Here is a 23,946-nt window from a genome sequence, read left to right on the forward strand (position 1 = left end):
AATATGCACTCTGAGGAGTGAGAAGTCAGCACCGGAATCGCTAGCTGTGACCTGCGTTTGTGTGACTGAACAATGCTGAACCAGCTTACTGCGGGCGAGGAGGCTGCAGAGGGAGTTGTAATACATTACCTTCATGGCATTCCTGAATTGTTTCTTTCAGTGCCAAAGACATGAAGCATCGCCTAGGTGTCTTGCTGCAGAAGTCAGACTCCTGTGACTACAGCTCTTCCCAGGGCAAGAAGGAGAAAATATCTCCGAGCCAGAGGTAAGAGCAGATGCTGCCTTGTAGCTAAGCGAAGGTTGGCTGCAATGTGTTGTTTACTCCCGCACTGAGCTGAACTCATTTGCATTTCTACTGCTGCTTTTTAGTACCTCCCAAATGCCTTTGTGTTTGAATCCAGCCTGTCAATAGTCCTCAAGTACTGGTAGTCCCTTTCCAAGGAGAAGGTGGGACTAGAGACTTCCAGAGATTTCTTTCTCCCAACGTTTCTGTGATTCAGAAGGCATGTGCACATTGAAAGGCTCCTGCATTCTCCTGCACAGGGGAATAAGACTATCCCAAGACCCAGTACAGCTTGATACATTTCAGTATCAGACACGCTGGTTCTTTGAGTTGGATTTGTGTAATGGTTCACACAGAAGTATCGGCACAGAAAACAGACCTGTCAGATATCACAGCTCTCACTGAGCTGCAAGTAGATGTCCTTTGCAAGGAGGACTCCAAAGGCCAAGATATGCTCTTGGATTAGATGAGCCCTAGGATATGCTGGTATGATGAGCAGAACAAACACAGGAAGTGCAAACATGGTTTATATTTACCAGGTTCTTCTCTTTTCCATGTATCTAGTGCTTCTCTGACAGGTTGAAGAAATCATCTCTTTGGAGTTCACTGATATGACCTGTAAAAGTGATCCCAGGTCCATGCCTGAGCAGCAGATGCAGCCAGTCATAAAAAATCATAAAGTCAACAATTTTTACAGGAAAATTCCCTTCCAGACCATGGCTGGTGAGGGAGATTGCAAACTGGAATTTCTGTAGGTTGGATCTGAGATCCTACAAAAGGAGGTCTACGAGAAACATGGGGAGAGACTCTTTGGCAGGGAGTGTAGCGACAGGACAAGGGGTAATGGTTTTAAAGCACTTAAAATTCTTTGTGTTTCTTTGTGTCCTGCTAGGATTAGCCAAGAGGAAGTCAAAAAGTGGGCAGAGTCTTTGGAAAACTTGATCCATCATGACAGTAAGTAAAGCGTGCGCTTCTGCTGGAGATGTTGAGGGTTTTGCCTGCAGTCAGTGTGCTTCGCAGTCCCCAGGGGAGGCATGGGATTTTACCTTTTGTCTTTTAACAGCACACAGTAGCTCCTTTGGGAAGGGTGGTGATCTGTTTCTCAGATCCAAGGGTCGATCCTGCTGTATCATGAGTTGGGCTTTGGCCTACTGCTGAGCAGTCCCTTTTGTGAGGGCAACTGTTTTAGCCCTGTGCAAGCTGATTTTAGGAGCGGCAAGACTGCAGCACGCAGTTAACATTGAGTTAAACAAGAGCCAAAAAGTGGAGAAACTTTTTGCAAGCTGAGCCCATGGGAGACTTTGTCTTCTTGTCGGTTCCAGACTACACTGATGTCCTTGAGGTTTCCTTCACGCCGTTCCCATGGCCTGAGAGCCTGCAGCGTGTGCTGGCTGTCTCCTCGGGGCCTCCCGGGAACACATGGGTTGCTTGCGTTGTCCTGGCTGAGCCACTGGAGGTCACAGTGTGGGAAGAGGCAGCTGAGGACCCATGTGTGACATCCCTGTGGGGCCTGCATGAATCCCAGCCTCCTTTGGCTTGCATGAGCTATTGCTGTGGAGGCAGGGGCTGTTGTCAGCTGCCAGTGGAAGGGGACTTGTTCATTCAGCTCTGGAAAGGAGAATCCAGACTTGCTGTTTGCTGAGGCTCTGGGTTTCACAGGTATGACCAACACTCTTACCTGTTCTGTTTTTCCTCTAAACAATCTGTAGGAGGACTGGCTGCCTTCCGTGCTTTTCTCAAATCTGAGTACAGTGAGGAAAACATCGATTTCTGGGTCAGTTGTGAGGAGTACAAGAAGACCAAGTCGCCAGCCAAGCTCAGCCCCAAAGCCAGGAAGATCTATGATGAGTTCATCTCTGTGCAGGCAACAAAAGAGGTGTGTATGCAGAACATTGCTTGGGCATAGGTATCACCCTAAATCCTGAAACAGGCCAGAAGCACAGGAAAGTAGAAGTTTGGTAGTGTCACAAGAGTTGAAGGGTGCTGCTTCTCTTCTACTTAGCAAGTAAATAGTGTCATTTTGATTGCTTTAATGTTTAACTTAGATAGAGAGAAAGTGTGTTTAATTATGTGGCCACCACACATGTACGCTCGAATGGGAGAAGCCCAAGAGGACTGTGATTGCCAGTGTTCCAGCTGCTCCCATGAAATTGCTTGAGTTTTCTGTCTGGCTGCAACCCAGAGGAATATGTGTCAGTCTGCACTGACAGTCTGTCTGGCAGCAGAGATGTATTGGTATCCAGCTGCACAGATTCTGTGAAGGCTGCAGAGTGTCTGTCAGACAGTTCAGATCACTGCCCATCAAGCACAGATTAAGCACATTCGGTGGAGTTAGGGGGCACTTGGATTTTCCCTTATCATTTCTATTTCTGGGACAGATTCTACTTATGCTGTCGCTTTGGCCCACACAGGTGAACCTGGATTCATGCACAAGGGAGAAAACGAGCCACAATATGCTGGAGCCTACGCTTTCCTGTTTTGATGAGGCTCAGAGAAAAATATTCACCCTCATGGAGAAGGATTCTTACCGCCGTTTCCTCAAGTCTCCCTACTACCTGGACTTGGTCAGCCCACCTGGTGCTGGCTGTGGGCCTGAAAGCTGCCAAAGAGCCCACACTCACTCCTTAGACTGCAACTCCAACATCATCTCTCAGTGTGCCTGAACCTGCAGCAAGGCCAGGAGCGGGCTGGGCAGGCAAGGAAATATTTGGCAGCAAAAGCATTCATTGGCATGAAGCAACAGAGCTGTCTTCAGTAGCTGTCTAATGTCCCAGTTGTGTCCCATGTCATGCAACAGCCAGCATTTGTAACCCAAGCCAGGCTCAGTTTGTGTAGCAAACCCTCCTCTGACTCCACCTGTGTAGGAGCCCTGGAGTCTGACGTGAAAGCTGGGCAAAATCATTGCGTGCCCGCAGTTCCTGACGAGCACCAAGCCCGGGAGGGTGGGAGCAGTAGGGAAGGGAAGGGGCACACACTTGAGCCCAGCACTAACCACGAAGGGACCAGTCCTGCCAGGTTGCAGTGTGACACCTAGCAAGGAGCAGGGGAAGCCAAGGGAAGTGGTGGGGACTGAGATCTCCCCTTTCTAACCAGCAACAGCTTAAGTGAAAAAGACTTGGTCTGGTCCTTAGCTGTTCATATAGCTCCCAGATATTTAGGCTTTCAGTAGTATTTGCTCAGAACTCAGGCTGTGCTGCATTACAGTGATCAGACGTGCGAGAAGCTCCTACTCTCTCTTGGAGACCAGAACTTTTCAGACTAGCAAACAGCCTTCTGTGGTCATTACAGCCCAAACTGCATGAAAGGTCTCCCCTCAGCTGCTTTTCTCTCTGTAACACCTAGTTGCAACTGGCCAAGGATCTTTTCTAGGGCTGTACAGAGCTATTATTTTACAGGCGGTTCATTATTTCAAGCATATTTGTATCTGTTATGCTCCCAGACTAAGAACGCCATCCTGATACCGTAGCTGAGCAGAACAGGAACATGTTCCTTCTCCCAGACTGCCACTTGTATATTACTAAGTCTGGGAGTGCCATCTGAATTCAGGTTTGCCTGCCCCGATTTGTATGAAGCAGTTTGTGATGGGATAGGACCACTAACTACCACAACAGCTGAGGAGGAAAGGCCCTGCTTGGGAGTATTTGAGGGAAAAAAAATAAATAAATAAAAAGCTATATATTTGAGTTTGTGATTGAGTAATTGCATTACTCACTTTGTCCTGAAGGTGGTAGGAGGAATATGCTGGCCTTGCTACTGCTCCTGGGTTGGCGATCATGCTCTCCCCTTGACCTTTCCCTAGCTGGAAATTGCTTCTCTGACAGCTGTGTAGTCCTTACTCTGCATCCCAGTCTAGACATCTGTTTTCACACTGGGGTTTTGGTATGGCAGGGGAGGGCTGTGGTTCTCCAGTAGGTGCTTTGGGGTCCACAAAGAAGCATCTCTTTTAACATTTGCTTTATTTTGTATTTATTAATGTGCTGACACATACCACCCTGCATGTTCAGCTACAAGATGGAGAGGCTTGCTAAAACTCTGAACATAGCTGAGCATGTGGCTATGTTTTATTTTCCCCTGGTACTGGGAACTCTTGATAACTCTTGCAAAGATGTATTGATATTTAAATAATGATGAATACACTCTAAATAAAAAATGTTTGCATTAGCCTCTTCTAAAGTGCCATTGTGTGAACCAAGGACTGCATGGTGATGCAATTCATTGACTAAGGTTCCTCTAAAATTAGTCTTTTGTAACTGGTTTCACTCAGATTGTTTTAAATCATAGGATGGTGAAATAGCCATTATACCCTTCAGCTGTGCTCTTCTGCAGAGGAACCCATCCCTCAGCCCTGCAAGCCTGGGGCTGTGGAGGGTCCTGGGCTTCCTGGCATCCATGCTGTGCCTGACAGGGAGCAACCGTCCTCACCAAGGGGCTGGGGTGGGCACGGGGCCACCCCAAAGACAGCTGTGGAAGGGGGAACCCAAAGGAGCACCGCCTTGCTGCAAACCCCCAGTGTCCTGCATGACTGCAGCTGGGGAGAGCTTCTCCCTTTCCCCAGGTGCACTCACTGCCTGCAGCAGGCACAGCTGCCCCTCAGACAAATGTTTTCCCTTTCACAGCTCCAGAGGAGAACACATTTCAGCTCAGGGCTTGACCTAGCCGTGGGCACAAATCCTACAAGTGCAGAGCTGCTGCCTGACAGCGACGTGGCTGAGGGTGAGCAGGCTGCCCGGGCCGTGCAGGCACCGGGGGGTTTCCTCCAGGCCAGTCTCCCGGGGTGATATTTTTATTCCTTTTTCCAGTTTCTTGGGAAACTGCCACATCTGCTGCAGCCGAAGCTCTCAGAGGCCTTTGCTGTTTGCCAGGGCTTTTGGGAACAACTTTTGGGAGTGCTCTGTGGAAAGTAAGGATGTGCTGCCCCTTCAGTGCAAAGAGAAAAAATAGTCCATTGAGACGGTAGCAGAAATATATGTTTATATGTGGATTACTGAGTGGTACAAGAATGTGGGTTAACACAACCAGTTCCTCAGTGCCCACCAGCATCCCGCATCACCACTCAGGAGACCTGTCTAGTGGGAATCACGCAGAGACCATCAAACTGGGAGACAGCTGCTTGGATGTGTAAGGAGCCTATCTGTCCCAACCTCAGGCCCATCCTTGGCTGGGCACTCGGCACACTCCAGCCAGGGAGCCCAGGCCCGTGACCAGGGGCTGGGACGAGCCCTGGGACACCCCCAGCCCCCCGTGGGCAGCTGCAGCCATCCCATGCCGGGGCAGAGCTGGGCGATTCACCCTGTGGCAGGTGAGGTGCGAGGGCCCGGTCGCCAAATTAGCCAGGGCGCACGCAGCAAGCAATGCCCTGGCATTAACCCGAGTGCCCCGGGCTGCAGTGTGGGGTTGTCTTGCCCCACAGCAGAGGGGGTCCCCGGGCACCCCACGTGCCTCAGAGAGCACAAGGTGTGCTGGGGCAGCGGGGTGTGCCAGTGCCAGGGCTGCTGATGGTCTGAGAGCACAGGGTGACTTCTGAGGGTGTTTGGGAAGACGTGCCTCTGTCAGCATCACCAGGGTGGAGGGCCAAGGTTTCCTTTGGTGGTGTCGGGGACCGTGCTAAATCCTCTCACACTCATCCCTTAGATCCCAAGCACCGTATGCAAAAACTCTGCATCTGGACTCACTGACTCACTGGGGATCTGGCTGCCAACATTAAGAGTACGTATATATGTGTGTGTGTATACTTATGTATGGCTGCAACGGTATAGATGTATCATGTCATGTGCATAGTGCTCGTATATATGCCAAACTTGATAAGAGCAAGAGTGACAAAATACATGAAGTATTTGCTACCAGAGATATGATGGTTGATATTAGCCCACCTAAACACTTCTGGGCCTGCAGAAAGCTTGGCTGTGCGGTACAGGCATTGCTATATTTCCGAGCGAGCGTGCCCAGTAATTAGCCAAACGACCCTTCTACACAAACACAACTTCACAAGACCTCCAAAACACTTTGGGGGTCACATTTCGTGGCCACCCAGTCACTTCCTGCACCTGTTAAATCACACCTAAAGCAGGTTTCCGATATTTTCAGCAGAAGTCGAGCTGGGGTGGGATTCCCAGCGGAGCAGTTTCACCTCTCTGGCCTCCAGCTTTCTTTTCGGCACATACGTACCTGGTGCCACCTCCCTGCCCCGCGTGGAGCTGCTGCAGCCGGTGACATCCCAGGTTTTCATCCAGCAGAATCCAAATCTCAATAGTGTTGGTGTTCGACTGCGAAACGTGTGAGGGTATCTGGAAATAGCTGCCAAAGCACCAATGAAAATGAAAGGTCTGGGTCTTTCTGCAAGGAAGCCTGGTTGATTTCGTGCTTCTGTGAGTAGCACCATGAGCAGGCAGAGTAAGTGTGCTGAACCCGCTTGTCACGGCACCACGTCGTGGAGACGTTTGGGTGGTGGTGGGGATGCCCTGCATGACCAGGGCTGCCCGAGCCCTCCTGCCCTGCTCCTGCTCTCCACACACCCTTCTGGGGTGATCCCACACCTCCGGGGGGCAGCTGAAGCTGAAGCTGCCCCCAGCAGGTGCCCACCAGCCTCACGCCCTGCCGCTCCGCTCCGACTTCCCTGGCCATTCACTTGACAGCAGAAAGAAGCCACCGCCATGGGCACGCTTGTGGTCACCTTCATCTTTCCCTTGCCTCCCCTTCCCTGCCTGGGAAATGCAGCCCCCGTCCAGCGGTGTTTTCATTCCTCACTGCAGTGACAGCGTGCAAATATTTGGGGCTGGTGGGGCTTTGATCCGATTCTGAAAGTGTTGAAGAGGCTGCGTGGAGCCTCGTGATGAAGTTTAGTGGTCTGGGTCTGGTCCAAGCCGCTAGCAAGAAGCATGACCGCTCGCTTTGAATGGACGTGGCCAATCCCCGGCTGCGTGCTCCTCACACTCAGATGCTGCAGCAAGAAACCATTGTGGGGATGAGGCCTCCAGGCCCCAGGAATAGGGCTCAGCACATTTGGTCAGAGAACTTGCCTATCTGGGGGTGAGTGAGGCCCCGGCGGCCTTTTGCAGTTGCCTTTGCCCCATCATCAGACAGCATTTGTTCTTGTAGCACACAGTGGGCTGCATTTGGATTGCTTGAAAAGATGCGGCCTTTTCATGAGACTGCCTTATGGATCACCTGCCCTGGGCAGAGAGGGGGAGACAGAAGAGAGAAGCAGGCTACACAAACTCAGCAGAGTTTGCCGTCTGTTCAAGAAGACAGGGTTTTATTTTTTGTATTTCCAACAACATTTTTGGCTTTGGCTTTGCTGTTTGATTTTTTTCTTTTCTCCCCTGGAGTTGGCTCTGACCAGTTACGCTCAGCAGCTTTCTTCTCCCCCAGCATGACTTTCTCCCCTCTAACCGGCGACCCTGGTTTGCGTTTGTGCAGAAGGATGGCTTTGGCGTGCCTACTGCAGAGAAAAGCAACCGGAGCGAGAAGCGGCTGCAGCAGCATCCCTGAAGGTGCAACCCAAGCACGGCGCCGGCCACTGTGGTGGTGTGGCTCCGGGCACCAGGAGCACAGGTGGGGACTATGAGCTCGGTACGTAACACAAGCGGGCAGGAGGGCTGCGTTGCTAAAGAGTCCCGGTGTTTTGAACGAGTCGATCGTGCTTCATCCTCTGTACTGCCTCCAGCGGGGAGCAGATGGGCTGCCTCGCAGCCGTCCCGGCACACAGCCACCTCTGCCCTACGGCCGCGTGGCTGCTGAGCATCCCCGGGTGCTCCTGCTAGCTGCTCTTCTGCAGGGGAGGAAGGAGACTGTGGGAGGAGATGTCGGGCCTTCCAAGCGTCCAAAGCACTGGGGCAGGTGTTTAGCAACACTCCTGGGTGCTCCTGCAGGGTGGCGTCAGGAAAGCAAAGCGGCTACGGGAGGAGTAGGTGCTGAGACAGAAGCAGTAGGGCCGCCCGCAGGGAGTGCCTCGCACAGCCAGGCTGCATTGCTACTTGATTAACTCCTGATAAAACTCCGACCGCACAAATCTGGGCAGGGAGTCTTTCTCCATCAGGGCAAAGATCCTCTTCTGGGCCATGTCGAAGCTGCTTGGCGATGGCTCCACCAGGTTCTTCATGGTCATGGCCTTGGTGAAGTGGTCGATGTTCACCTGTGATGGGAGCGTGACAGGGATGGGGGCTCCACCTGTGTGAGGGGTGGGCCGTGGCATCTCCAAGCCCTTGGCTGTGGCACAGCATGCCCTGCAGCCATCCCTCTCTTCTGGGACAGCATCATCCCAAAAACCCCTCATCCCCACCAGCACCATCCCCTGCCCCATGGTCACTGACCTCTTTGGGCGCCTCGGTCTGGATGAACTCCTCATAGATCCTCTTAGCCTTCTCCGCCATCTTCACGGGGGACTTGGTCTTCTTGTAGTCCTCGCAGGCCACCCAGAACTCAGCGTTCTCCTCGCTGAACTCGGAGCGCAGGAAGCTGCGGAAGCTGGCGAGCCCGTCTGCGGGGGGCCGGGCACCGCTGAGCGCCAGGGGGGCCCCAAGTCCCCACTGAGCCCTGAGGGGACCCCGGGCGTGAGGGGATGTGGCCATAGGAAGGGGGGGACTTACAGGGGTTTTGCAGGAGCTTCTCCAGGGAGTCACGCCACTGCAGAGCCTCCTCCGGGGATGGCCTGAAGGGGGTAAAGAAAGCCCGGGTAGAGGGGCTGCTCGCCATGCAGCGGGCAGGCGTTCCCTTAGAAGCAGGGAGGGATGGAGGGAAGGGCTTTGGAGGCTGCAGAACTGGGGTGGTGGGTCACCGGGAGCTTTGATGCTCCGTTTAGGGACAACAAGGTGGGGTGACAGCGAGTCGGGGCAGAGGGATGGTGTAAGAGCTGCTGGGGCAGCAGCTCAGATGCCCAGGCTCGTGGTGAGGCTGGGCTGGGGGTACATGGGTGAGGCTATTGCCTACATCCAGGACACCATTCTGCTTTTAGATTTAAGCTAACATTTTCTGAAGGCTTGTTGTGCCTCCTGACACACTTCTTCATCCCTCAAACTGCTAACCCTGCAGAACAAACCATCAGCCTCTCCAGCTACTCCTCTGCTTTGCTGTGTTATAGCTGTGGGATGCTGGAGAGCAGGGGCTCGGGGTGAAAGCAGCGAGGTGGGAACAGCTTCAGCATGCCCTGGGGCCGTGTCCCGGCTTGGGAACACGCTGCGGCCCCAGAGCCACCCGCCCCGCCTCACTAGCACTTCTGTGCCGTGGCGGATGACTCAGAGAAATCCAAGTGCCTCACGCCTCCAGCAAAACCTCTATCAGATGAACATGAAATCTCATCAAACACAAATTGAGTTTCCATCAGAAAGCTGGTTTCCACGCAGCCCAGCACGTCTCGGGCTGTGTGGCACCGAGCCCGCAGCCAGTGCGTGCACCGCGAGGAGCCCGCCGCATGCCGCCAAGCCCCCACTCACTTCTGGGCTTTGGCCGGCTTCTCCGGCTTCTCCGGGTAGGGGATGATGAAGTCGATGGCCGAGTCAGGCTTCTGGAGGAGTGTGCCCAGCTTGGTCTTGATCTCCTTGGCCCTGCGGGGGGTGAGCAGAGGCAGGTCAGGTGTGGGGATGGGCAGGGGGCACACAGACGCTGGGGCAGCACAGCATGACCATACCGTGAGGCGCCGCGCCAGGCACAAAGCCGTGTAATTAATTACACGCCGACAAATGGGCCCTAATGCTGTAAAGGAGCCTGTCTGAGGCGTTTTGAGCCAGGCACTCAGAATTAGCGGCAGCTCTTGAGCTTGATCTCAGTACTTTGTCCCCATCTGCGGCCGGGATAATCGCATCACCCGAGCTGGCTGCTGTGCAGATGATTCAGGGGGGTGTCTGTGCAGTTTCTGCAGCGCTGAGCCCAGACGAAACGAGAGAGCAGCCTGCCCGGTGCCCCTCCGGTGCTGAACCCACCCGCCAGCCCTGCAACACCAACCTCTGCGCCCACCAAAATGCGGGGCAGCGCTCCCTGCCTCGTCCCTGCCGGCCCCGACCCTCCCAGGCACTCACGCCTGGGGGCTCCCTCCTTTCTAGGCATTTTTGTAAGGACTATAACATTTTTTTTCTCTTGTGCCTGCAGCAGGGAGGGTCCTGCAGACCCGGAACCCCCAGGTGCTGCTCTGGAGCCGCAGCACGGCGCGGTGATGGAGGCCACGCTGCAGCTCCCCAGCTCAGGGCTCGCTGCGCTTCTCTCGGCTGTTTATTTTCACATGCCTTCTGTGTAAGATTGTTCCCTTGCTATGTCTGCTATTTCACTGCCATTCCTCTTATTCATTTATTTTTCCCTGTCTGCACAACTCTCTCACTGTTTTGCCCGCCAGGCTCCGTGGGTGAACGCTGGGGACCTGGCATGGGCTCCGCTCCTGCCTCCACTGCAGGCACCTGCCTCCGACAGCCACCCTCGTGTGGAGCCCAGGAACCCAACTGTTTTCTCAGAAAATGTCAGCGGCTGCAGGGACAGTTTCTCTTCCTCATGCTTCCAAGAAAGCTTGGATCTTGCCTGGAAGGAGCAGGACCTTGGGTGAAGGGTGATGAGGTCCCCACGCTCCCCGCACTGTCCCCGGTGCAGTGATGCTGCCATGCACAGCTCATCACGGTCCCTCTAATAAATAAATGGGATGTGGCCTCTGGCTAACCAGCGGGCACTGCTATGTCACGAAGGGGGGAACAGGACCAGCAGTCTGTCCCTGCGGGGCAGGACACGGTGACACCACTGTCCCTCTGCGGACCGACCTGTGCTCAAGGTACGGATGTACTCAAGGGTGGCTTTGCACAGCCACAGGTGCTTCCCCGGAGGACACTTAGAACTTGTTCAAAATCTTGCCATCAAATTCCTGCCCTGTGACAGCGACTTATGGCCAACATCTGTTGGGCTCTCAGGGTGCTAACGAGCCTGGCTGGCCCTGAGCAGCCCCAGCTGAGCCCCAACCCGGGGGCTCCATTTAAGCTCAGCCCCGGAGGCAATCCTTCCCCAGGTTGTGTCCTGGGGGGGCTTGTCTCCAGCCTGGCCTGGTGGACCTCAGAGCTGTGTCCTGTCCCTGGGCAGCCCTGGCCCTACTTCATGCCTGGGCTGTTGAAGAACCACCAGTGTCTGCTTCCCCGCAAGTCCCTGCTGATGTGGGGACAGGAGCAGGAATCTCCCCACCCTGAGTACATCCTGGGCTCAGTGGGGAAAGTCCAGAAACAAGGAAGCCTGTCAAAGGGAGGCAAGAAAGGACAGCCAAAAGGGCTGAGCGCTCACAGGCAAGCAGGAGGGCAGGACTATTTAAAGGCACCATCCTGGAGTCCTCAAGCAGATGTCTTGTAAGTTTTTAGGAAGGCTAAACAGCAGGGTAAAAAAGGCAGCTATAAACAAACAGAAATTCTCCCAAAATCCCCGAGCCGCGTCCACGTGAGATGAATCAAGACGGCCATAAACCATGCAAGGTTAAGTGTGAAAACAAATGGGAGCAAGCCAAGAAAAAGTCTGAGAAACAGCTTCCAAAAGACATTAAGAGAAAATATGGGCTCTGTCAAACATATCAGGAGCGAGATGCTAGCCAGGAGAGGCTCGAACTTAGAAAACAAAACAAAGAAGCTCAAAGAAATTATAGCTGAAGAACTGCAGCTCTTAGTTTGAATCCAGGCAGAAAAGCCTCCGGAGCTGTTTCATGGGGAAACCTTCCTTTGTATGGGATCTGCTTCAAATTCCAACGTTGCGGGAGAGGCTGGGAGTGAGTGCAGGTCCCCTGCCCCACGGTGGCCACCCAGGAGACTTCATGGGAGCGGGGAGGGAGATGCTGGCGTGTAACATCCCCATGAAAGCTTTCCTGGGATATACCGTCCCTTGGGAGGGGGGGAAGGCCCTGGGGAGACTCGGGGAGCTGCCGAGCTGCATGGCTGATGCCTGCAGGAGCATGTCAGCAGCAGCCGGCGCGGTGGACGCATGGACAAATATGGAATGCTGGCGAGGAGGCAGCTGGCGGCAGGAGGAGGCTCCCGGCGGCCCCTTCCGCAGAGCACGTGCCCTGGGGGGGCTGGAGGGCCTGACAGACCCTCGGTGAGACCTGCCCTAGGGCTCTGCAGACCCCAGGAGGCTGCGGGAGGAGAGGCCGCCTTATGGAGGATGATGGTGTGGGGAAGGTAGGAGCCAGCGCGTGGGGGCACGTGGGGCCTGCTCTCTGGTGAGGCTGGGCCCGTGGGGGGTGAGCCGTATCCTGACCAGGGCAGGTGTAAGGCCTGAGAGGTCTCCGTGAGGGCAGGGGGAGGTGGTCCTGCTCTGCCCGTGCCCACAGCCCTGTGGTACCTGCTCCACCCCCGGTCAATTTGGCTTGGACCCAAGGGAGCAGTAGGGTCCCACGTTACCCCTCGTGCCTTGATGGCTGTCAGCCTGCTGAGGGGCAGCATCAGACTCCTGTGTCCATGAGGAGGGGGTCTCGTGTGACCTGGTTCCCATCTCAAAGCCAGCACTAAGCATCTCTGCAGTGCCAAGAAATCCCCGTGTTCAAAAGTTTCACCAACCTTCCTCCTCTGGCAGAGCCCCCGCTGCCTCGGGGATGCCCCAGCCTCCCGCAGCAGCCCCCGCGTTGCTTCCAGCAGTGCCCACGGAGAGCCCCTGGCTTCCCGGAGCCCCAGCCCCCTGAGGAGCCTTTCCTCCTGCACCAGAGCCACAGATGTGGATGCTGAGGGCAACGCAGGCAGCGAAAAAGGATTTTGAGGCACTTCAGAGCTAGGGCTGTGCTTGCTGCAGAGAGACAGCTGCTTTCCTGCCTTTCCCCCATTGCAGGTTGCAAACCCGAGACCCACGGCAGAGCGATATAGCGCGGATGGGGGAGGTTTCCAAACCAGACAGGAGAGTTCGGGATGACGGCATCACGGCTCATCCCACCAGCTCCAAGCCACCCTCAGCATCCCCCCAAGCAGCGAGCAGCCCCATCCCGTCCCATCCCATCCCTCTCGGTAAGCGACACCCGTCCCTTGCTGCCAGTGGCCCGGCACCGCGGGGCTGACAGCTCTCACCTCTCCAGGCATGTGTGGGGCAGCGCGGCCAGCCCTTTGCACATCTTGGCACGCTGTGGCTTCCTCGGCTGCAAGAAAAGGGTGAGCAACGGCTGCGGCTCGGTCTGTGGCCCGGCTCCCCCTGCGCCGGCTTTATAGCGCCGGCAGCTGGACCCCCGCCAGCCCCCCCAGCGCCGTCCCGCCGCAGCTGGCCCCGGCCGCCTCGGGCTCTTGTTTTCTCCTCTCGCGGCTCACGGGGGGAAATACGTGTGCCCGGGGTGAGGCCGGGTGACAGCAGCGCGAGGGCCGAGCTGCGCTTTGGGGAGCTCCAAGAAAGCCACAAGGTTTCCTCTTGGTGGTACGTCAGGCTCCCAGTCAGGGGTTGGAAGGGGGGCTAGAAATGTTGTGTTGAAGTGAGCTTTATTTTTTTTCCGTGAAAAATATTTTCATGAAAATCAACGTGCTTAGGAGAAGATTTTGCTTTTGATTTAAAGGTTGTGGTTAATGTCAAAACCTCCATGTTTTCAGCAGTGTGAGTATTGGTTGGTGGGTAACAGGTTTGCTCTAAAACCAATTCGTTTCCGTGTAAACTTAAAAAAAAAAAAAATCTTTTAACAATAACAAATGTTTCAGCTTTATCTGATAGCGATGCTTTGATAAGGCCAAAGCAGATTCCTGCCCAGAATTTTGTTATTTTGGTAACTCAGTTGGTTTTCTCATCTCCTTCCATACCAGTAAAGCACCCGAGCCCCCAGCTGCCTGTGGAGAGGAGAGTGGTGCCTGAGCAGGGACCTGAGCTCGTCCTGTGCAGCATGACAGCTTTTGTCTCGGGTCAGGTAAGTTCCCTTTGGTTCCTCCCCTAAAACTGGAAACCACGGAGCCAATGCCTGCCTGTGGCCAGGGCATCCATGGCACGAGTTCCTCCTGGCCTCAGCCAGCACGGTGTAGGGGCAGCCCCGGAGGGCAAGGCTGCCAGACGAAGGGCAAATCCTGGCTCCAAAGGCCCTGGCACCAAAGTCCCTGGCTCTAAGGCTGCCCTAATATTTGCTGTAGATGCCTTGGCCAGGAGTGATTGTGCTGAGAGCAGGGACCTGCCTGCAGGGCAGTGCACATCCACTGACCACCAGCAATAACCAGCTCTGGGTAATTTCAACCCCCAGCTAGCAAGGTGTTTGTGGCTGAGCCACTAACCGGCTTCCTACAGCCCCCAGACGAAATGGGGCAACAACTCGTGCTTTAACAGCTTTTGAAGTGGTGAGGGTGAGCGTTGGCTGCTCCAGACATTTCCCTCCCAGCTTCCAGATCTGCCACCTGCCCTGTGTTCATGAGTGGCGGTGGGAGCATGCATCCCTGTGCTTTGCTGGGTGCCCTGAGCAGCCCTTGCTGCCCACCCACTGCTCTGGACCCCAGGGCACCAGCACCTTGGATGGCCCTGAGCTGCCCCACGCCCCAGGGCTGCATTTAGGCTCATCCTGGGACACGTTTTCCTTCCCTGAGCAGTGTCAGAGCTGTGCCTGCCTGTCCCTGGGGCGGATTTGGGGCCTGTCTCATCTGATGATGGCAGGGTCATCTGTCTGGGGACAGCCCGGGGCCCCTTTGCCAGCAGCTGTGCTGTGGGATTTGAGCCCTGAGGGGTGTGCTGCGCTGTGCCACTCGCCTGCAGGTGACATTGCCACCCGGCTGGGTCTGGGGGAAGCGTGGCTGGTGGGGGCAAGGCGGTTCTCACAGCTCCCCGGCCGGGAGGGCATCGGGGCCATGAGAGCCACACGGGAAGCCTTGCGCCCGGCTGCGGAGCCATGGGGACGGGGGTTGTTTTTTCCTCATTAACCTCCAGCAATAAAGCCAGCGTCAGAAATCCCAGGGGAGCTGGGATCTGTGGGATCAGGCGGTCCGCGTGGACGTCGTCCAGCAGACACCGAGCAACCTTGCATGCTCTCCTTCCAGCTGCAGCCTGGAGCATGGCTCCCACCGTGCCAACCTCCTCCTGCTCGCAGGGGTGCGGGGGTTCTGCCCTGGCTGTTTCAGGGGGTCTGAGCACCGAGGGGTGCCCATCTCTGCTCCTTCAGTCCCGGGTGGGCCAGGAGGGGCTGGGGAGATGCTGCACAGTGCCCATCCGCTGAGCAAAAATGAGGGTTGCACAGAAATAGCACTGGCGTTTTCTGCAGACCTTTGTCTAGGAATAAATGTTTGTTTTGTCCGTTTCAAGGCTTTATAGTGCTAAGAAAATATTTCCAATCAGAAATGCACAGGCCTTCCTTTTCTTCCCACGACAGCTTAATTTCTTTAAGAGCCCTTTTGGGAGAGCTTTGTGGAAACCCAAGTGCACCCTGAGGACCAGACTGTCTTATGTACACAGCGGCCCATTTCCTCAAAAAGCAGCAAAGGTTTGTGCTTCCTAACTGCCCCCTCAAAAGACATGCGGAATCTCCCAATGCACCATATTTATCCTGGTTTCTGTTATTTCAAGACTTTATTATCCTTTCTAACAACTTGCCTTTTATAGAACACCATCTTACTGCTTTGTAGCTTCCTGGTTCCCACTGGAACTTTTTGAAAATTAGCATCACATTTAACTACATTGACTTTTTAATGGAAGGATCACTGTCGTTCTCACCCAATTCAGTGTTTTCCAGTTCATCTGAGTGCTCCTTCTGGCACTAGCATTTTTCTTTTTTTAGCTATGTGCTCTAAAAATGTAGTTAAAAATCATTTTTCCCCCAGTGCTTTAAGACAGTCATGCAAACACGTTCCCCAAAGGAATGATGGTAGTGTGAGCCTGTTCGCTACCAAGGCTAATACAAGTAACTGATTAAGCTCTCCTGTGATGGCTCCTTCATATACCCTGATTGTGTCCTGTCCCCCCGGGCTCTCTGGAGAGATTTTTGCTTCTCACACAGTCATGATTAATTTTTATACCTTCAGGATGTCTTTCTCAAACCTCCTGGGGCCTGTCTTTTACTTGTAACTTTCCAGAGTTTGTATTCTTTATTTTTACTCTCATCTGTTTGCAGTCTTCACTTCTTTGAAGGTCTTGTCACCTCAAGTGTTCATTTATACTTGCCTGTTTAAGCACATCTTTTCTTAAAACCTCTGAGCACTGGCACGTAGTTCCGTCAATGCAACCCAATCCTGCATGTTTAAACAGCCTTCCTGCTGCATAACCCTCAGCACCTCTCAGATGTTTGTGTGCTATTCCTGGCCAGCCCACCTCACATTTCCCTTTTTAAATTAAGTATTACTCTCCAGGTATCCCTTTTGCACTCACAAGGGTGGTCTGACCAGGACAAATGCTCAGTGGCCTTGCCTTTGTTAAAACACGAGCTAAGCCAGGCGTTGCTCTGGTGCAGCCCCCAGCATCCTGCCCCTTCCTCCTGCCACGTCCCCGAGGTACCAGCCCGCCGATCCAAATACTTGTGCGGGAGGATGGAGACGAGGGACCTCAGCTCCCTTCCACTCTCCCCATCCAAGTCACTGACACATGAGCCACGGGGAGGTCGAAGAGGAGAAAACCCTGGAAAGCTGCACTGCCCGGGGCGCTGGGACTGTGGCCAGCAGGGAACGCAGGAGTCACGTAAGGCCCCATCCCAGCTGCGGAGCCACTGCGGTTCTTGACCCCGAGGGAGGCCTGAGAACAGCTGCAGTGGCAGGAGCTGGGGCACAGCGCAGCCCCCTGCGAGGCAGCGGGGTCCCTGGGCAGCCCCGATGGCCCCGGCTCCTTCACCCTGACGGCAGAGCATGAGGACACCCTGCACTCCTCCCTCCCTCCTCTGTGCTCCTGCCCACCTGCGTTCCGGGAGGTGTCACCACAAGGTGCACTCTGTGAGCCGACCCAGGGGGGCTGGCAACGCGCAGGTGCAATTTCAACACGGGGCTGGCACAGACAGACCAGTCACAGGATTTTATTCGAGGCCTCAGTTCAGAGAAGTGTTTGAGTTATACAACTCTTACCCAGCTTTGCGTCCCAGGTTCAGGAAGCAGAGCACCGTTTCTCCTCACCCACCAGCGTTTGGCAGAATGGGCTGCCTCATGAAGGAGCACACCTCTGGCTCCCCGACACCCAAGCAAATGCCCCACTGCTCTCCCACGCACTCATTCTTGGCCCAGAAGAGAACCTGGAAGGTGAGCCAAGCACTTCTTGCCCACCCGTTTTGCCCTATGTGCCCAGCTGTGGCTCTGCCTTTCCCAGCTGATGGATGGCCTTGTTCTCCAGCACCTCCACCTTCCCCCCTGCCCGGCTGCAGCACGCTGGCCACCATTGCCCTCACCACTGTTTCCACGGGCACCGAGTAAGCGGTGGGGAAGAGCCAGGCCACAACTCCCAGAACGTGCTGGGCGATCCACTCCATGGGGCAGAACTCCTGGCGCGCGCACAGCAGCACCCTGCGGGGTGAGGAGACGCGGGGGTCAGGCTGCAAAGCCAGAGACCAACGTCCCCCACTGTGCTGGAGGACCCAGCCCAGCTTAAAAACCTGCACGGGGCCTGAAATGTGACTGGGCTGGGACACCAAACTTCTTTCCCTATGGTGCTGCCAAAGCCAGGATGCTGGTTCTCCCAGGTAGAGTATGGGGGAAAGCAACCCCACAACGTAAGCTGACCTCCAAGTGAGGTTAAGCTTTTCCTGGTGTCCCCCAACCTCTGCTTTCAACTCAAGCCTCTACTGTCACGGGGTATGAAGTGAGCTTTGGGAAGGGCTGTGGGGAATGGCCGTGCTCGCTCCCTGCTGTGGTGGGGAAGGGGTGCAGGCAGGAGCTGTGCTTGCACCAGGGGCTTTCCCCGCTTCCTTCCCCAGCCCTCTCCTTCTGTATCCTGCCCATGGTCCCATCTCCCAGCCCCCTGCACCAGAGCCCTGTGCCTCCCCCTGGCAGAGGCCGGAGGGCTGCTCCCATCATACTCACGCTGGCCGGAGAATGGTGCAGTGATCAAAGCCAACAGCCTGGACCAGCTTCTCCACTTCTCCCTGTCGCAGGAGGGACAAAATGAACCGAGGGTGACCACAAGCACCACCTCTACCACCCCGTGAATACCTCGGTGCTCAGCCTTGCAGCACCTCAGTCCCCTGTGAGTATCACCTGACAGATGATTGGTGTGTGCTTGTAAGGTGTGTAATCCTCCTGATAAATCAGGAGAGGAGGGTTACAGGAGAAAGGGCACAGGGTGCCCAAAGAGGCAGGAGACCGGCTAGGTGTGGCTGTGGGCAAAGGTCTCTCCTCTCCCAGCGTGACAAACCCAGGGCTGCAAACATCCTCGAGGAGAGGAGCTTCTCAGAGGGCAGGGAAGGAAGAGCCACAGCTGATCCTGCCCAAAATGTAAAATATTTTGCCAAGAAGCCAACTGCTAAACTGGAAGGCAGGGCGGCTGTTCGGAGGGACCACCACAGGGTGGGTCAGCAGGGACCCCAAAAACGTCAGTAACGATAAAAGCAAGGCCAGGCGCTGCCTGGACAGAGAGCAGCTCTCCAGGAGAAGGAATTGTGTGGAGCTGGGTCCGTGACGGACAGCTGAGCATCAGTCAGCAGCGCACCCTTGCAGCCAGGATGTAAACTACAAGGGGGGCTGCAGCGCGTGCATGGCTGGCGGGGCGAGGGACGTGGGGACACAGTGTCTGGACGCTGCCCAGCCTGGGCATGGCCAGCAAGGGGACACTGCCAGGCAGGAGCGAGTCCTGCAGGTGTTGGGGACGTACGGGGAAGAAGACTTTTGTGATGGATTCGGTGCGGCCCAGGTAGTCCCCAGGGCTGCTGTCCCTGGGTAGTTCATATCTCAGTGGCACCCACCCTGAGCCTCCTGATGGCTGTGTAGCCACCACTGCTTGGAGCAGAGGTGGGAGGGGGGGCTCCAGGGGGCCTGTATTGCCCAGACCTTTCTGGTGGCTCTCAGAGGTTCTCAGGATGCTGTGTGCAGGGCATTTGCTGGTTAGGACACTGCAGGTGACACTGCTGTCCTGCCACGCCTGTCCCCTGAGCTCTCTATTCCCAGCATCAGGACCCTGGGGCCATTTGGATCTCCTCTGACCTCAGCCCCGGCTTCGTTCCCAAGTGTCCTGGCATTTCCTGACCCCCTGGGCTTCAGGAGCCCACCCCGCCTTCCCTCCTCACCTTCACCTGCAGGTAGAGGAAGCGGCTGTGCTCGTTGGCGCCCTGCGAGGACTGCAGGACGAAGTGTTTGCAGCCCCCTGCCCGTGCCAGCTCTGCTGCCTGCACCACGTAGTCCCGGTCCACGCGGACAAAGCCATCCTACAGCAGAGCAGGAGAGCAGGATCAGTGCAGATGGGGGCTCCCCACCGCTCCCCCACCCCCTGGGGCAGGGCTGCCCAGTGAGACCACCCCATCGAGCAGCACCCCATGGCCATCCAGGAACAGCAGTGCCCGCAGTGTGTGCCCCATGACCAAGCAGGGGGGTGCTCAGTGACCCCCCTGGGGCTGCCAGAGGGACGGGTGCCCCACTCACAGCGCTCGCCTTGCTCCGGGTGGTGCCCAGGCAGCAGAAGCCCACGTCGTGGCCCCGGAAGGCGGTGGCGTGCTCGCTCAGCCGCTCAAAGTCCACCACCACCTGCTCCTGTGGGGACGACACTGGGCTCAGGGGGGAGCTGGCACCTCCAGCACCCCCCCACCACCCTCCAGCCCTGCCACCCCCGTCCCCACCGCAACACGGCCGTGCCGCTCTCCTCGGCCAGGCTCAGGCGGCGCCGCCCGATCACCGTCACCCTGGCGAAGAGCTGCCGTGCCTGCAGCTCCCTCAGCAGCGCCCGCCCCGTCGCCCCTGAGGCCCCCAGCACGAAGCAGGATCTGGCCCTGCTGCCGCCCGCCGCGGCCATGACAGAGGGCCGCGCCGCGCTGCAGGCCGGGCCGTGCTGCCGGTGCTTTCCCCCGCCCGGCTGTCCTCAGTGCTCCTCCCCGCTGCCACAGCTGGTGTGCTGCCAGGATCCCGGCCTGCAAAGTGCTGGCTTTGTCACGTTCGTGTCACGCTCGGCAGAAAGTGTCCCGGAGGCTGGCCCCACTCGGGTCTCCGTGCCCCCCACTGTGAGATGTGGCCAAGCAGAGCAGTCATGGGAAGGATGTTCGGAGGGGTCAGTGACCTGCCAGGCTTCGAGCCCCTCAAAAAACCATGGGGTTTGGTGCGCACTGCCAAGCAGGGTGCTCTGCCAAGCTCAGAGTGGCAAGGGGGTGGCAAGGGACAGCTGTGTCCCCGGGGCAGGAGGTGAGTCACCCCCTGGGGGGCTGGCTCAGGACTGGCCATGGGGCTCACACCTCAGCAGTGACGGCAGCCCTGACCGGCAGTGCCTTTCCGGGCACAGACAGCTCCAAGGAGCCCCAGGGTGCCCGATCCCGTTTGTCCTGATTCCTGGGGAGGGAGGTGTGGAGGCCTGAATGGCTCCTTTCGGGATCAGCCCAGCAATTTTCCAGCCCGGCGCGTCAGCTGAGCACTCTCCTTAGCGAGGACTGAGCCTGAATCCCCGGAGCACGTGCCACGTGCGGGACATGACGCGCGTCATGAGTGTCGCCCGGTTAATGGCCAGCATCCCGCTCAGCCTGCCAGTCGCAGCCTGCACCCCCGGCTGTGTGCCCCACCCAGCAGGCTGCACTTGGTGCCACCGGCAAACCCAGGTGGGTGCGGAGGGGGAGGCCAAAATACACCGGGACTGGGGGGAAACAGGGCACCGCAGCCCCAGGCTGGGCAAGGAGCCCGGGGAGCTGGGCGAAGGGAGCTGTGGGTGCAGGCAGGGGTAGATGTGGGGTATGGGCTTGTGGGGGGTGGCTCTGGGTGTGTGTGGATGCGGTTTGCTTGAGAGCAGGAGGGAAATTGTGTGGCATGGGGTTTGGACAGTGGTGGGGGCCATGCGGTGCTCTCTCCCTGGCTCACCGTGCTGCTTCTCCTCCAGGTAGGTCTCGGTGGTGCTGGCCTGGTGCCAGGGCACCCGTGCTCCCCGCGGCATGGATGCGTGGTGCCGGCACAGCGCTGCATTCGACTGCATGCCCCAGCCAGCAGCCTGCTGCCCCGACTGGATGGCGGGGCTGCCTGACGCCCTGCCCCTCTCTCGCCTCTCCATCCCTGGCACGCACGATTCCCTCAGCCTGTTCGGCGGCCGGCGCCTGCGGTGCCAGAGCTGGGGCCTGGAGGCCCAGCTGGCGGCCGGCGTGCGCTTCTTGGACGTGCGCTGCAAGCTGGAGCGGGGCGAGCTCCGCGTCTACCACCTCTGCACCTTCCAGCGGGCCAGCCTGCGGGGCGTCCTGCGCCGCACCCTGCGCTTCCTCCGCGCCCACCCCGGCGAGGCCGTGCTCATGCGCATCAAGGAGGAGCTGCCCTTCTTCTCCCGGCCCGGCTTCGCCGCCCGGCTCCAGCGCTGCTTGCTGGAGGAGGGACGGGGCCGCCTGTGGTGCCGCGAGGAGGTGCCCACGCTGGGCCAGGTTCGGGGCAAGATCGTGGTGCTGGAGGCGCTGGAGCAGGCGGTGCTGGGCATCCCCTACGAGCAGCTGAGCATCAGTGATGCCTGGAACGTGCTCTCCCTGGAGAGGAAATGGGCCCGAGCGCGGCGGCACCTGGAGGCGGCGGCCAGCGGGGACCCCACCAAGATGCACCTCACCTTCTGCTCCGGCAACGGGCTCTTCACCTGCCCCGAGGACGTGGCCCGCTTCGTCAACCCCCGCTGCTACCGGCACCTGCGGCGCCGGTCGGGGCAGGCGGTGCGCTGGGGGGTGGTCATCATGGACTTCCCCGGGGCAGGCCTCCTCCGGCTCATCGTGGAGAGCAACGCCCCGTGGGCGAGCGGGCGCGTCGCAGCGGCACCCAGCACCCCCGCGGCACCCCGGCGGCGGAGGGGACGGGCGCTGCGGGCAGCACCGCTGGGGCCGGTGTCCCCCGTGCCGCTGCCAGCCCCACGCATCCGCCGAACGACATCGGTGCCCTTGGGGAAGAAGAGTGGCCGTAGCTCCCGTGCGGCACCGCGAAGCCTTCATGTGACGGCTGTGTGACAGCGCTGGGGCCGGGTCGGAGCCAGGCAGCCGCCAGCTGCCCCTGTGCATCGCGTCCCACCAGGAGCCAGGTACGGTCTCGGTGTGGGGGGAGCGAAGCCTGGTGTAGGTCTGGCTCCGTGAAGTCCCCAGCAGAGCAGCAGGGATGGGGTGGAGGGGGAAGATCCTGTCCTGCCTCCCCTTGGGACCGGTGAGTCCACCTGGATGTGCCCTGCAGCACAGCCCTTGCCCTTTCCATGAATAATAAAAAGAAGCTAGGAAATCACTTCCTACGTTTCCTTGCCATTTCCCAGCAGAAAAGTGCAAAATAGCATGGAAAAGCCCCTTTGCTTTTCCTGCTTAGCAGCAAAAGAGCCCGTAGCCCTCTGTCCACTGCCAAAGCACAGTGAAATTGGTGTTTGCAGCCATCTTGCTCTTAGACCACAGCTGTGGGAGGCCACAACATGGGGAAGGAGGAATTAATTGCAAAGGTGACAACAAAATGTTGGGAACATCCTTCCCCTCATTATTTTAGGTGGGTTTTTTGTTTGTTTGTTTGTTTTTCTTGCAGGGGCTTGCCCCCAAAGTCAGGACTGTTAGAGAGAGGCAACTTCAACCAACCCTGCAATGGCAGGGAGAGAAGGCAGGAGAAATGTCCCCGTCGCTCTGCTCATCCTGCAGGCACCCGGGGACAGCAGCGAGGAGAGGAGAGGAGAGGAGAGAAGAGGAGAGCCTTCCAAGGAGCAAGGAAGGAGGGTGCCTGCAGGGGAGGGCTCAGGTGACACGGACATCGCCTCCCGTGTACCTGGGCCAGGTACAGGGAGGTGCCCCGTGCAGAAGGGAGTTTTCCATGGCTGGTGCATTCGGCACACACGGAGAGCTGGTCGGACAGAGTGAAGGGGAGTAAACCCCCACCCACCTGCAGAAAACAACCCAGTGATTTAAATAGTGACTGGGGAGCTGCAGGACACCCAAGCTACATGGAGCAGAAAGAGAACCAAGATCTGTTTGGTGCAGAAAGCACCAAACCGCTGACTGCGCTCAACAAGGAGGGGTCAGAAAGCACTAGGCAGGGTGCTCACCCAGGACTGGTGAGAAGAGGAAAGCTCAGCCCCGGCCTGCCAAAAGGTGAAGAACACGCTCAAGGATGCTTCTGTGTCAGGGAAAAATAGAGCTGGCCTCGCTGCGTCTGTACGGGTGCCTCAGGATTTCCTGGCAGGAGGAGAGGACATTGTTTGCTCCGCAGAGGCTGGCTCTGGCTGGACACGAGGCTCTCACTGCTGAGTGCGTTCATCCGCTCCCCCTGGGTGGCTCTGCTCGGGAGCTGCCGTGGCCGAGGAGCGAGGGGATGGGGCCAGATGTGAGGGAGGGGAAGGGGCAGAGAGGCCCAAAAGCACACTGGGGGTGATGGGCGGGGGAACCCACCTCTGGGCTTGCCCTGTTAGACATGGGAAGACTGAAATCGTTCACTGCATTAAAACAGACTGTCCAGACGTGTCAAAAGCACTGGTGATGTCCGGCGTGGCACGAGCCAGGCAGGGTGCTGGCAGAGCTGCTGCAGCCCCCAAGAGGGGTCACAGCACAGTCGGAGGGGACGGGGGGGGACAGGATGCCCTGGGCTCCGTGCACCCACCCTGCACCCTGGCGGGCAGCACCACTTGTTTACTACGTACCATGCCAGCAGCAAGATAACCTTGGCGTTATCTACGCCCCCGGCATCCTGTTTGGCAAACCCTTA

At 57.2% G+C, this 23,946-nt stretch overlaps 4 protein-coding genes across 7 annotated transcripts in view; 2 read left to right on the forward strand and 2 right to left on the reverse strand.

Moving 5' to 3' along the window:
- Positions 1-4,443, forward strand: part of LOC118243368 (regulator of G-protein signaling 4) — a 33,424-nt gene extending 28,981 nt beyond the window's left edge. For 2 of the 3 annotated variants that reach the window (XM_050712123.1, XM_035537366.2), the window contains 4 exons: positions 161-265; positions 1,176-1,237; positions 1,993-2,159; positions 2,695-4,436. In XM_050712123.1, the coding sequence (XP_050568080.1) occupies positions 161-265; positions 1,176-1,237; positions 1,993-2,159; positions 2,695-2,946 (586 nt within the window). In that variant the 3' untranslated portion in view covers positions 2,947-4,436. Of the gene's footprint in view, positions 1-160; positions 266-1,175; positions 1,238-1,992; positions 2,160-2,694 lie in introns of all 3 variants that reach the window. The other variant, XM_035537365.2, reaches the window with a different exon arrangement.
- A 787-nt stretch (positions 4,444-5,230) lies between these two features.
- LOC118243369 (regulator of G-protein signaling 5) lies at positions 5,231-13,601 on the reverse strand. Of its 2 annotated transcripts, XR_007708586.1 has the most exons (6): positions 13,282-13,500; positions 9,712-9,822; positions 8,869-8,930; positions 8,593-8,759; positions 7,723-8,414; positions 5,233-7,447 (listed from the first exon to the last, which is right to left on the reverse strand). XR_007708586.1 is itself a non-coding variant. In XM_035537367.2 (5 exons), the coding sequence occupies exons 1-5, from the start codon at positions 13,323-13,325 to the stop codon at positions 8,253-8,255; spliced, it is 546 nt and encodes a 181-aa protein (XP_035393260.1). In that variant the 5' UTR covers positions 13,326-13,601; the 3' UTR covers positions 5,231-8,252. The 2 variants fall into 2 exon arrangements, 1 of the variants encoding a protein (XP_035393260.1); XM_035537367.2 differs by having other exon boundaries at positions 5,231-8,414; positions 13,282-13,601.
- A 3,676-nt stretch (positions 13,602-17,277) lies between these two features.
- HTATIP2 (HIV-1 Tat interactive protein 2) lies at positions 17,278-21,193 on the reverse strand. Its single transcript, XM_050712341.1, is given in 7 exon segments — positions 17,278-17,488; positions 17,490-17,640; positions 18,157-18,218; positions 19,356-19,493; positions 19,708-19,815; positions 19,902-20,173; positions 21,121-21,193. Coding segments are annotated over 7 exon segments (879 nt in total). The 3' UTR covers positions 17,278-17,413.
- Positions 21,192-22,229, forward strand: LOC118243370 (1-phosphatidylinositol phosphodiesterase-like). Its single transcript, XM_035537368.1, has one exon. It carries the CDS (start codon positions 21,192-21,194, stop codon positions 22,227-22,229), a length of 1,038 nt encoding a protein of 345 aa, XP_035393261.1.
- The last annotated feature ends 1,717 nt before the right edge of the window (positions 22,230-23,946 follow it).

Source organism: Cygnus atratus, chromosome 8, assembly GCF_013377495.2.
Source record: "Cygnus atratus isolate AKBS03 ecotype Queensland, Australia chromosome 8, CAtr_DNAZoo_HiC_assembly, whole genome shotgun sequence".
Classification (NCBI taxonomy): domain Eukaryota; kingdom Metazoa; phylum Chordata; class Aves; order Anseriformes; family Anatidae; genus Cygnus; species Cygnus atratus.